The sequence below is a fragment of the Ambystoma mexicanum genome, chromosome 6p (assembly GCF_040938575.1).
Source record: "Ambystoma mexicanum isolate Mex_15411 chromosome 6p, UKY_AmexF1_1, whole genome shotgun sequence".
NCBI lineage: Eukaryota > Metazoa > Chordata > Amphibia > Caudata > Ambystomatidae > Ambystoma > Ambystoma mexicanum.
The window spans coordinates 1,350,346,784-1,350,360,438 of NC_090935.1; the positions used below are offsets into that span (position 1 = coordinate 1,350,346,784).

General features: G+C 44.9%; 1 protein-coding gene across 1 annotated transcript in view; it reads right to left on the bottom strand.

Moving 5' to 3' along the window:
- The window catches only part of LOC138510408 (G-protein coupled receptor 54-like), a 402,978-nt gene extending 389,659 nt beyond the window's left edge, over positions 1 to 13,319 (bottom strand). Inside the window, exon 1 of the mRNA XM_069626041.1 lies at positions 12,776 to 13,319. Coding sequence (XP_069482142.1) covers positions 12,776 to 13,121 — 346 coding nt within the window. The 5' untranslated portion in view covers positions 13,122 to 13,319. The remainder of the gene's footprint in view (positions 1 to 12,775) is intronic.
- Between the last annotated feature and the right edge of the window lie 336 nt (positions 13,320 to 13,655).

The following is a 13,655-nucleotide window of genomic DNA, read 5'->3' on the forward strand; positions in this document are numbered from 1 at the left end:
CAATGTCCACACTTCTCATTGGTTGATCGTGCACTTTTTATGGCATATGTGATATCATGTTGAACACCCTATCGACCCGCCACCCAAGTGAGCCCAACACACCCCCTCCACCCTCCTACCTCCCCCCCGAACACCAGTGTCCAAAGATGCTCATTGTCAGTGGGCTGTCGCTATTGCATGCCCCCTCTGCGGGTATCAGGGGCACCCCTGCCTGTGGAGCGCAGGTTCCTTCCAGATCTACGTTGGGGGCTGCCCTGGACGGAACTTGCAACGGATGATGTGTCTGCCTGCTCACGTCCATGCATGTCCCTAAGGGTTTGCGAGAGCTCAGTGAGCACACGGCGCACTGCGGCAAGTTCGGCACATACGTCTTTGGACGTCGCATGCAGTTCCCCCCTCAGGCTCTCGGTGCTACTCTCCATTTGGACTCTCAGGCTCTTGGTGCTACTCTCAATTTGTGCCCTTAGCGTCTCTGTACCTCTCTCCATTTCTGCCCTAAGTGTCTCTGTTGATGTTTCTATGTCTGCCTTGGTGCCCCCACATTCATCGGCATGGCCCTTGAGGAGTGTGGCCATTTGCTGCTGTTGGACGATTAACTTGTCGAGGGACTGTTGCCTCTGCTGGGCCATGGCCATTTGCGGTGGTGTCACAGAGGGGCTGTTGTCCTCATGTTGCCTTGCCACAGGGCTTGTGGGGGATGGCCAGTCGTCGTCTTGTGGCTGCACCTGCGTGGTATCCTCATGTTGTACGGGATGGGACAGACAGGGGGATTGGGACAGGTCATGGATGGATCTGACCTCGACATCCCCGTCTTCTGTGTCCGAGCATGCTGCCATCAATGGGGTGTCACCTATGGTGCTGCTGCCACCAGAGGCAGTGCCTTCTGTGGCATCCATTGGGGGGACCTGTGGTGGTGGTGTTGTGGCCATGCTGGCTGCTGGGGTGCCTGTTGATGTTCCCTCCTCTGTGCTGCCACCTGATTTGTGCTGCTGCCGTGTCTTGATGCGTGCAGCTGAGGTGGAGGGTCTCTGGCCGTTGGTCTTGGCCCTCTTTGCAGGTGTGCTGGTAGGGGTGTCCTGTAGCTCGTCGTTTGGATCGGACCCTGTGGTGGAGTAAAGGAGGGCGAGGGTTATTGATGGGTCAGTGGGAATTGGAATGGCATTGTATCACATGCATTGGGGTGGTACCTGAGGGTGATTTGGGTCGGGGTCTTGGAGGTGCTTTGATTTGTGTGTGGAGTGAGGGTGCAGTTGTTTGGCAGCCTGCAGTTAGGGTGTGCCTGCTGCACGTGTAGTGCGTGTATTAGGGGTTTTTAATTATTTATGTATTTATTGTGGGTTTTGACGTGCGCTTTCAGGCCGATGTGTGTGGACGTTCTCCTGGACATGTGTTTCTGTTGCACTATGTGGACGCATGGTACTTCACATGGTTGGACTTTGTGGATTTGGCATTGTTTTATCTGGCCCACCTACCTGAATCTTCGGATGTCTGCACTCCTTTCTCCATCCCTCCGACTCCCTCTATGCTCTCCATTCCGATGGTGGAGGCACAGATTTCTTCCCAGGGGGTCAACTTGATGGGTGATTCAGGACCTCCCCCGGTGGCTGTGGCAATGTTGCGGTTGGCAGAGAGTATGCTGCGGACGCGTATCCGCAGGTCGTCCCATCGCTTGCGGCATTGCTGTGGGGTGCGGGGTGCGGTCCCCACCGCACTTACCCGCTGTGCCACCAGAGCCCATATGGCCTTCTTGTTTGCAAGTGCCGTCCTGGTCATTTGCGTGGAGAAGACGACGGCAGCATTCTCCTGGAGGGTCTCTGTTAGCACGGTGAGTTCCTCACGGGAGAAGTGGACCTGCCGCTTGCGGTCGCACGCTTTCTTCGCTACTTTTCCCATTTTTCTTGGTTTCGCTAGGGTGGTTGACGGGTTGGGGTGTGTTTCAGGGTAGTGATTTTAGTGGTTGTGTGGTTTTGGTGTTTTTATAGGTGTACGCCGGGATGTTTCCCGTTCCGGGCCCATGTTTTAACTTCCGTTTCCGTATATTTCCGGGCACCGTACTTTCCGGTAGGCGCACACTGCGGTGACCGCTAAGAGGGGTGGCGGTATTGCACCTAGGGCGCCGTACGGCGGCGGTGTGGGCCGTTTTGGGGTCATTTCCGCCATCGCGGACTTTGCACTTCCGCCGTGGCGTGGTGCTCGTGCCCGATGGGTCGGAATGGGCCGCACTTTGCTCCTTCGTACAATGGCGGAAACGCTATTTACGCTGTGGCGCTCCGGTCAGTCGCTTTCCGCAAGGGTCGTAATGAGTGCCACTGTCTTTGACTACTTAGCATTTGAAACTGATAGACAAGTGAAGCTCTTCTGTTAAACTGACTCTTTTAGACTGCAGAAACTCAGCAGGGAGTGATGACTATTCTGCTAAACACCATCTCTAACTAGATATCATTTGAAGCTGAGCCGAGGTGCGGTGGGGTCTGTTTTAGTTAAAAACATTCAATCTCTTGCTGAGTAAATACTATCAAGCGGTTAAACTATGAGTGATGTCCTGTCTTCTCATTAAAGGTATGCTGCCTCTTGGGAGTCTGCACATCATGCATAACTACATGCGGCATGCCTTCATCAAACAACAATTAGGAGCAGGTGACTACCGCATGAGCAATCGAGCAGGACATTTCAAATTAACAAATGTCAGGTGTGACATACTAAACAAGTTCCCGTCAGCTCATTGCATTCTCACACTCATGAACCTGGCTTTGCAGCCTGAAACAAAAACTACAATTACTGGTCACGAATACCCAATGCAGTGTGCTGAAAGCAAGGGCATGAACATCTGAGTCCTTACAGGGCACAACTCAAGAGCTTTCTTTCTGCATATTACTATACATTGGGTAAAGAAGCAGCAGTGCCCCCCGCCCCTCTCCGTGCTGACACATCTACCAACCTTTAAGAGTAGTCAGGGGTGTAGAAAGACCTGGCTAAATTAAGATAATATTCATTGCTGCCTGAGCAGTATTGCAAGTACCTCTGCCCTGAGCAGGAGTATTGCAAGTACCTCTGCCCTGTGCCCATAAGAGGAACAAGCATTGGCAATAGCAACAGTTTGGGCTTTGTGTAGGCATGGGGCAGGCACTTGCCAGCCATAGGGGTATTAACTGGCCTTGATGGTAGCAGGTGCAAAATGATATGAGTACCTGGGCATCTAATAGCAGTGCCTGAAATGCCTAATACTTATACTCAAGCCAAAACTATTGCCTTTCCCAATGCTTGTTTTTAATAGGACTTTAGTGAAGGACGCGCAGAGTGCTTATAAATCGAGTTGTTGATGGCAAACCTGATTAAGATATTTGTATTACACTAGTAGCGTGGTTACAACTCTAATTAGGTCATTAACTCTCAGAAGACTGGTTTGAGAAAACCCTGGCAGGCACTTCGAGTGCAAGGTTTGATGTTAGGGCTGGATTAAAGAGAACTCAAAGAGTTCCCAGGAAGAGGTGTTTTGGGCAGGGAGGGGCAGGAAGTGGGTGGGATGGCCATAGGGATTAGCATGGCCATGGCCAGTCAATGGGTGGGGAAATAACCAAACAGCACCTACCTGCTGTGTTTCCCTCCTCATATACCATTTTTCCCAGTCTGTACTCTAAGGCAATTGTTTCAGCTTATAAGTGTCACCGAATAGCCTACATTAAAAATGAGGTTTAGTGCAGCTCGAAGTGAATGGGTGCATGGGCAGGAGAAGTTAAAGCGTTTCCCATAAAGGTGCAGAAATTCAAACTTCCATATTACAACTCCAACATGACAGTTCAACTGTGTTCCTCAAAATAATTGTCACACAGTATTTTAAACAAATAATCCATAACTATGTTCTATCTAACTTTGGCCCATTATTTCAAGTTTAATAATAATAATATCAAGCTTTTATATAGTGTTTGTGGCAGATACCTGCCTCATCTAAGTGTTGCAATAAGTGTTGTTTTTACTCAAATTAATGGCAATGTAATATAATGTAAAATTGTCTTTTATAGCACATACCTGACATTTGTGGTGGCCTTGTGGTGTGTGGTTTTGCCAAACTAAAAGAGGGAGTGGTTATAATGGAGAGGCTAATGCCAAGCAGTGACATTCATGAGTGTGGGAAGGAAGTACCAGAGTCCTGTGTCTGGTATGGATGTATGTGGTTTAGAATAATAATAATAATTCGCATTTATATAGCCCCACCCTCAGGCATCTGAGCGCTGCTTATCGACCTCAGAAGAAGCAAAGGCTGAGTTTGGCCCTGCCTGGGATTTGAACCTGCAACGGCAGGCTCTGCACGGATGTCCCAGCGTGTGCTCTACTCGTTATGCTAACTGACTGGCATTGACACTTGAGTATGTCTGTCTCAGTATCCATTAGATGGCAGTGCTGGGACACTGTGCGAGCCCCATGCATACCACAGCATGTGCTAGAGCAGGCCATGTAATGAGCTCTGGCCTGCTCCCCGTTGGTGGAGATGGTGTTGCTGCCATGTGGTTTGAAGGTGCTGGTAGATGTAAAGGTTGAAAAAGGGGTAGGTTTATTAGAATTGTCAGGTTATACTGCATTGGTAGAGTTCAAGATGTGTTATTGACCATCTTGGTGAGGTGTTATTACTATTCTGTGTTCCATTTTATGATTGTGGGGGTGGGGTCAGTGTCTAATGTGTGATGGGTGAACGTGTTATGGAGACTGACCCGAGTTCTGATCTCCAAGGTGTTCTTGATTTAAGTGTTGTGAACAGGCGTATTGCACAACAGTGCAGCTGGCCCACATGGGTCAGTCTCTATTTCATCCTAATTCAGAGGATGGTGCTCTGGTCGGTATTTTTGTCAGCATTTGTGATGGCTATTATGTTGCTAAATTCCGAATGGTCTGCCCTTGGAAGTTGCAGGGCCATGCTGGTTCTGTAGGGTCTTACAGACCCAGCCTGGGATGGATAGAAGTTACACAGATGCTCCCTGCCTAATAGACGTGTACCGCATGGGCTGTGGACGGACCACCATATGCGCAAGAAGTAGCAGCGCCTTTCCTAACAGGCGAAACGTGACGCCTCTCAAAAAAGTAACTTTTCCATTGACTTTGTGATTTGTGCACTTATCAACTTATCCAGTGCGTCTTTAACACAGTACCTTTTATGCTCTCAGGTTCCCAGGTTCTTTACCCACAAGCACCGCCCCCCCCCACTCCCAGCAGCCACTATAACAGCCCAGGGCCTGCGCACGTGAAGTGTGTAGGAAGTGCCCTGGTTGTTTGGCTGTTCGGTGAGGAGGCGATGGGAGGCACGTTATGTTAAGTAACACATTCAAAATTATTGGTTTTCATGTTTGTAAAATTTTGATTATCACATCATTGAAAGGAAACCTGGGCCAACAGCAAATATCAAATTCTGCATGGGAAGGAAAAAAATGATATTTGAGCCCTGCCTATTTGGTTTTCCTTGTTGTCTTGGATGTCTAGGTTGATAATCTGAATTTACAAATTCTGATTAGTTTTCTGTAGTTTGTGGGTTCGGAGAGAACGGGCATATCCTGGGCCGGAAGTGCCCATCAGATACGTTTATCAGAGCCAAGCGGCAGGGCAGCAGCTCCTCTTTTACAACAAGCAAGGTCAAGCAGCCACTCACACTATTATATTTCTGATAAAAACAGACGCTTATAAAGCATCCTAGTACTTAGCTTAACGAGATCCATCCACGATGTCTCGCAGGAGAGCTAGTGTGGAATATACATATATTCGCCCTGCACAGGCGGGTCTGGCCGCAAGGAGCTCAACTATACAGGGGGTGAGGATGTATGAGGATATCCTATCCGCCCCCCCTTGTATTTACCCCAGTAAAAAATACAATGCGAATGGCTTTAAATTTAGCTCTCCCCCTCGCCCCCCCAGAACCCAGTGACTCGCTAATTTTGAATGCAGAAGAAATCTCTAATCCTCAATGATTTCTATGGGGGACAGCCTGAAATTCCTCAGGAAGAGGCGTCGAGCTCATGCTTATTTGCCATTTAGCCAGTTCAAAACATCAATTTACATGACACTGCATCTTTCCTAGACACCCCCCCAGATTTTTTCTCCGTTGATCCATCGTTGATGGCCTTATCCCAACACTTTCAAGATCCTCCGAATACTCCATCCCATAAGCAATCTTATCAGCAAGTGGACAAGTGGACAAGACGGCGACACTCCTATTAATATTGAAGGAGTTAAAAGAACCTTCCACTTGCTATTTTGAAATGAGAATCTTACTGCAGCGTATATTGGCAACATCTAAAACAGATACTAATATCTTAGAAGCTCTCCCAAATAAGCTAATTCAGCTATGGGGAGACAAAATCAATATTTCCAAAAACCCACCTGAACTACAGAAAAATAAACTGGGGGCAGCAGCTCTATCAATAGAGTTGTCTCCAGCTTTGGAAAGCTCCAGTACTCAGATACAAAAACTAATTTCCTCAACAAATGAGAAAAGAAAATTGCAAAAAAGTTTAAAAAAAACAAATTGCTGACCGCCTTCATGATAGAAGGAATAAAGCCTCCAAAAATACCTAGAGAAAATTAATCTTAGAGAAAAAGGACATATTGCATACATCAGGGATAGTAGTCGCGAAGAAGAGAGGGGGGATAACTCCCCCCGAAACGAAGATTGGTACTTATGACATCCCTACTAACACCTGTCAGAGGAAATGCACCATAAAGCAGCAAAGAAGAAAAACATACCAGATCCAAAGGGCTCAAAACCTTCTCTCCCACAACATCCTAATTCTCTCCACTCTAAGAATGAGCATCCCATGCAGGGAGAGCAGAGGGAAATATATGAATTGTTCGCAAAACTGAATATTCTTACCATTGATAAAGCAGTGGCTGTGCTGGGTACTCCGACTCCGCAATAGTGATTGAACTTGCGGAAATAGAGTCGAATAGAGTACAACCTGATTCCACACTAACCCCCCATCAACAGCTGCCTAAGTTAATCATTGGGTCAGAAAATAACCCAGCGCCTTCTCCGGTAGTTGATTTGACAAGTGTTACGGACGCAAGTGCGCAATTAGAGTCTTGTTTGGCACCAGGCAGGCCTAATGAAAGTTACATAAATTCACCTATTCTGTCTAATATAGAAGAACTCCTCAGGAAAGAAGGGGGTGCAGAAGACTTATCGAAAATAAAGGGTTCCATTAGTCCGCCCTTCAAAATTCAAGGGAATGTATTCGCGGGAGCTAATGCTGCTCCAATGATGGACCCAAAGGCATTCCTGCAGCCCATTTTAGCAACTCCTATCCAAAATACTACGGAGCCAGTACTCAGCTCCGCAGGTGAGGCCTTTACGGCTGTAGAAAAAAAGGCCAATATAGGCATCAAACAGGTGGGAAAAAAACAGAGTTTTGCCCAAATAATTATCTCCGGACAGACCTACGATATATAACGTGGAGAAAGCCGGCCTATCCCGACTTCCCTAGTGTTTTACTATATCCTCTATTCGACTGTGGATACCAACCTGCCATGAACAGAGCACGTTCTCTCGCCCTACTAAATGACATACCGTCACTAAAAATTCTATCCAGTGCAGATATTAAGAGAGTCGACTTCATACACCCTATGTGCTTCGATCATGTAAGACTAGTTTTTCAATCAAAAATGGCTTTGGAAAAGTTCTGGCAGAGGTTGAACAGCTGAATAGTCTGGGTTTCGATTTGCTGATCTTTGGTGAAGGCGACTTAGAGTGTGAGGTGATTCACCAAATAGCACCACGCTTGTCACAAGACAATTCTAACCAACAACAAAAAAATGAAGGGGCCTTCAACGGGGATCAAGAATCTAGCTGGCGATGGCTAGCTTTGACATTAAGAGATTCTATTTCCCAGCTTCAAACACTGAAACTACAACTTTAACCAAGACAACAGATTAGCAATTTTGAGTTGGAATTCAAGAGGGAATACACACTTGCTATCCTTGCATCAACTATGTCAAAAATTGAGGAGCAAGAATCTCTTGTGTATTCAAGAAACATGGTTACTCACTCCAGTGTGTCTGGATGGATTTGAATGCTGCTATATTCCAGCTAGAAAGGGGTTAAGGGGCCATCTGTCTGGAGGCCTCTTGACCGATTTAAAGCTGGGTAGGGATTTGCACATGATCGAAACATTTGTAATTGCCCCTTATGTTTTGGGCTCTTTGGTAAAGGTGGAGGGCAATGAGGGAATTTCTCATCTGTTGATTCTGAATGTCTTCTGGTCTCCTGGTGCAAATCTGTATGAGCTAATTTTGAAAATGGAAGCAATAATGTAAAAATTCTCCTTGAACTGTACAGCCCTCCATATACTGGTTATGGGTGATCTCAATACAAATATGACTCGGGGGGGATTTGTACTCGGATAGTAATTTTGTAACAGAGAACCTATCAGTGACACCTAGAGAAAGTTTACAAGAGTCAAAACACGAGGGAGATCCCATTAAAAAAATCACAGAGGGGGCATATAGAAAAAATTACTTGTTCATTTGGAATGTGTTATTTACCTCATGGGGTCTTACTTCATTGCATACCATACTACAACCGGAAGTGCCATACACTACCTGGTCTTTGGGCAATAAGACCTCAGCAATTGACTATATTTTTAGTACGGAAATCATTGTTAGCCTAGTAGAAACATTTAATATAACTGATACATCTTTGAGCGATCACAAAATGTTAGAAGTAGATATTAACCTCTCAAGAGGTGCGTGCTCCTCTCAAAATACATCTCCAAATCTATTTCTGAATTGGAATTGTGCAAAAAATCGTATTGTATGGCACCCTGGTAATGTTCAAGCATGCAATAATATGTTTCGGAAAGACCATATCGTAACTTCATTGGAAACAAAACAAAGTAGATTTACCCATGACGATTTCACCCCCTTTGTGAAGACACTGAATGACACCTCTTTATCCGTAGTAAAACAGAAAAGTATTGAGAAATCTCATACTCACAAATATGATCAAAATGTACATTTAGCGAAGTTATATTTGAGAAGGTTTTTAAGACTACTAAGACTACAAATGATTTCAGATATCGCAAAAAAGGAAGGGGCAAGATATATGAAACAAATATATAAAAACTTGTTAAAGGGCTACAAGTGCTCTATATTTCAAGCAGATAATGAAGCAACGCTGAGCGCCTTCAGGGACAACTCCTCGCGCAAATTTTGGCACCTAATAAACAGTCAATTAAACAGGGGAATCCATATGCTAAATCCAATCTCTGAACAATCCTGGTTGGAGCACTTCTTGCTCTATATGCCTCCAGAGCCCCCCATTTTTTTCTGATGTTTTGCTAACTACTAAATGGAAGTGTAGCTTCTCAGTGACCCAAATTAGAGACAGGATCATGAAGTCTAGCTCATCCAGAGCTGCAGGTCCAAATGGCCTATCGAATGTACTACTCAGGGATGACCCTGATAGCTGGTCCAAAGTGTTATCTCTATTTTTTTCTAACAGAACTAAGGGTATTCCCCATTCCTGGAATCTATCACTCATTATTCCCATCTATAAGAAGGGTGATAGATCCTTATCTCTTAATTATCACCCTATAGCGTTAATGGACGCAGAATCAAAAATGTTTGTGGATTTGATCTTACAACAAGTGGAGGACTGGTCTACCGCAAATGCAATAATTGATACTGCGCAATTTGGCTTTAGAAGAGGAGTGGGAACCATGGCGGGAGGGTTAATTATATCCCTGCTACAAGAAATTGGGTGGAACAAATGAGGGTCTCCGGTTTATCTAGCAAGCGTGGATTTGTCGCTTGCTTTTGATTTGGTCGATAGACCTACATTATGGCAGAAACTAGATGGCCTAAGCCTCCCGAAGGAAATTTTAGCAATCCTTATTCATCTTCATGAAGGCTCAAAAATACAAGTACGCCTGAATAACGAAGAATTATTATCCCTCCCAATTATAACATCAAATGGTCTTAGACAGGTCTGCATATTTGCTCCAACTCTTAAAATGTATACACCTCAGATGCAGGTCTCTGCCTTACAAAGTCAGCTTTCATTCAACCTACTCTGGAAGGCAAAAAGATGTGCTGGTTCTCATGGTGTCCAGACATTTGGTCGACCTAAAACTGGTCGAATGACATTTGGTCGACGCAATTTGGTCGAAAACCAAATGGTCGAATTATTTTTTTTATTATATATTTATTTTTTTCGGGTTTTCGTTTTTTACAAAAATGGGTTTTTAGAAAAAAAAGGGGGTGGGGGGGACCCCCCCCCCAAAACAAAAAAAAAGGTGAAAATAATATAAAAAAAAAATTCGACCATTTGGTTTTCGACCAAATTGGTTCGACCATTTGTCTGGTCGACCAATTTTTTTCGACCAAATGTCTGGTAACCGGTTCTCATATGCAGATGATTTCCTGCTCTTTGATAAAACCCCTCTGGGACTCCAGGGACTGTTGTCCACATTTGCGCAGTATATGGCCCTTAATGGATTAATTATTAACCCATCTAAGTCCCATATAATGCGCTTAAGTCGAATGAGGAAACAACTTAAGGATAAATGGTTCCTGGACAAGATCAAGCTAGGAACAAAGCATACTATGATATATATGGGATTTTTGATTAATGATGATCCAAGCTATTTACAGACACAACATTACTTCCATATGAAGGCTAAACAAAGTATCGCCCAAATGAAAGCAGTAGATTGCAAATTTGGCGCCTTCTCCTGTGCTCCAACGATAAAATATTACAAACAAAAATGAATACCAAAAATGTCTTATGGCTTAGAAATTCCGTTTATTTCAGGCAAGTTGGATGTAAGTAAATTGGAAACCATCATTTTAAGAGGAATGACCTACTGCCTGCCAATATGCGTCCCTTTGGTCGCTCTGAGATATGAGTTCGGCCTACAATCCCTACAAAGTATCATTGAATGGAAATGTATTTCCCTCTTCCGGAATTTGATAGTGGAAGGAGTGAATTCCTTATATTCTGACTTGGGCCATCATATGAAGTCAAACATTTCCAGATTAGCTTTTCTCAAAAAACGAATGGTAATTTGTAAAAAAAAAAAAATGATTAAATTCCGTAGGATCCACCTTGCAAATATTAACTCTTGGACCACAAAAAGTGAAACAACTATTGCAAAATGCAGATTGGGCAAATACAATGCAAACATTGACAAAGTTTAGCCTATATTTTCATTTGGTTTCCCATTGTAAACCCATGGGCATATTGGAACCTTATCTCATTCGGTTCCCAAACAGGAACTTTAGAAACATCTTTATGAGATTTCGCTTTAATGTCCTGGCTACGGGAGAAATCATAGCAGCAAGAAACAAAGTAAAGGATTCTGTTATTCCATGTACATTCTGTAAAAACAATCAAATTAAAGAAACATTGAGACACCTTTTGATAGATTGACCAATGCTGTTACCATCTAGGCTTTCTTATTTCAGCCGCTTTTCAGCAGATGCAAATTGCATTCATTCTGACTATTTTTGGAAGCGTATGTTGTATGACAAACACACTCGGCTGCACATAGCGATAGTGACATTCTTGAAAATAGAGTGTGGTGTAGCTTAGATGATTTAAGGTTAAAAATCGCTGCCTGCACATATAGAGCAAAATAGAAGTCAGCCTCTACTCTTTACTTTCTGTAAATAAGTGTCTGTTTTGGAATCAATGTATCAACATAATGTTTTGTTTTTAGTAATTTGTGAAATGACTTTAGTTCATTTTATTTGTAATGTTGTATCTTGTGAATGTAAATTGTTTCTCTTTTTTATTTTCGTAATTTTAATGGTTTTAAACTTGTGAAATTGTGTAAAGGTTTTCTTTCATGTAAAGAAAAAAACCATATACAAATAAATAAAAAATAAAAAAAATAGAAGTTGCACATTCTGCCCAGTCCAGCCTGTAAAGGAGTCATGCTAGTTTGTCTGTTGCGATCTAGTTCACAGACAGGTTTTGAGAGATTTTCTGAACACTCGCTGATCATCCTCTCTGAGGAGTTGCCTGAGCATTGAGGTCCACAGCTTGGTTGATAAGAAAGAGAAGGAAGATCTTCAGGGTACTCAATAATAAAGAAAGAAAGGGAGAGAAGGGAAGAAAGGGAGGAATGGAAGAGAGGAAGGGAGAAAGAGAAATAAGGGAGAGAAGGTAGGAAGGGAAGGAAGGGAAGAAAATAAAGGGAGAGAAGGTAGGAAGGAAGGGAAGAAAAGAAAGGAAGAGAGAAGGAAGGGAAGAAAAGAAAGGGAGAGAGAAGGAAGGGAAGAAAAGAAAGGAAGAGAGAAGGAAGGGAAGAAAAGAAAGGAAGGGAGAAGAAAGGGAAGAAAAGAAAGGGAGAGAGAAGGAAGGGAAGAAAAGAAAGGAAGAGAGAAGGAAGGGAAGAAAAGAAAGGAAGGGAGAAGAAAGGGAAGAAAAGAAAGGGAGAGAGAAGGAAGGGAAGAAAAGAAAGGAAGAGAGAAGGAAGGGAAGAAAAGAAAGGAGGGGAGAAGAAAGGGAAGAAAAGAAAGGGAGAGAGAAGGAAGGGAAGAAAAGAAAGGAAGGGGGAAGAAAGGGAAGAAAAGAAAGGAAGAGAGAAGGAAGGGAAGAAGAGGAAGAAAGAAAGAAAGAAAGAAAGAAAGAAAGAAAGAAGGAAAGAAAGAAAGAAAGAAAGAAAGAAAGAAAGAAAGAAAGAAAGAAAGAAAGAAAGAAAGAAAGAAAGAAAGAAAGAAAGAAAGAAAGAAAGAAAGAAAGAAAGACATCACGCCGCAAACGCCCACCCTGCAGCCTGGCCCGTACTCTCACCTATGTAGAAGTTGGTGACTGTCCTCATCTGCCGGTGCTTAGAAATCACGTATATCACCAGCGAGTTTCCTACCAGCCCAACCAGCATGATGAGCGCGAAGAAGAGCGGGACGAGCCAAGCGTCGACCAGCAGAGGGGGGCTCTGCGCCACCCCTGCTGCTGCGGACGGGGCACCTTCCTCGCAGAAGGGGGCCGCAGCGTGCCCCCTGCTGGACGGGTCCGCAGACAATCCCAGCCAGCCGCCTGAGGCGTTGAGGTGGTTGCCGCACAGGTCCAACAGCAGGAGCGCAGAGGAGGAGTTCCGGAGAGCTGGCAGCGCGGTGCCCCCCGCCGCATCCATCACCATCCTCCAGAGCCGGTGTAACCGCCCGTGGTACAAGGGGAACAGATAGAGCTACACACAGGCATCAATCAGAGAGCAGGGTCACCACCACCAAAACAAACATTTATACTGCCTCGCTTTCACGTCCACAACGACGCGGGCTGGGGGCAGTTCATTCAATGGTATCTATCATCCAGTGCCCCCAAGAGGAAAGGTGGGGGGGGGGGGTTGTCTATGGCCTCACAGACGTGTCCGGTGCTCCCTGCGTAATGCTGCTCCCCATCCGAGTTTGGCGGGTGCCTGCACTAGGGGTGTTCCCAGAATTCTGGTAATGTCACGCAGTTCCCTTTTCTATGTGCGCAGTTTCCACTTTGTTGGATGGCTCGTGCCTGAAGCTGACAGGTGTGTACAGGCAGCAAAGGAGCTTCGTGCAGAGTGCACAACACGCGGGTTGGAGGGGCCCGCTGGTTTTGTGTGGCGTAGGGACGGGCCACACGCAGCAGTAACCGCCGCAGACCGAGGGTCAGCCCGCTCTCTAGGTCAATAATAGCCCGGCTG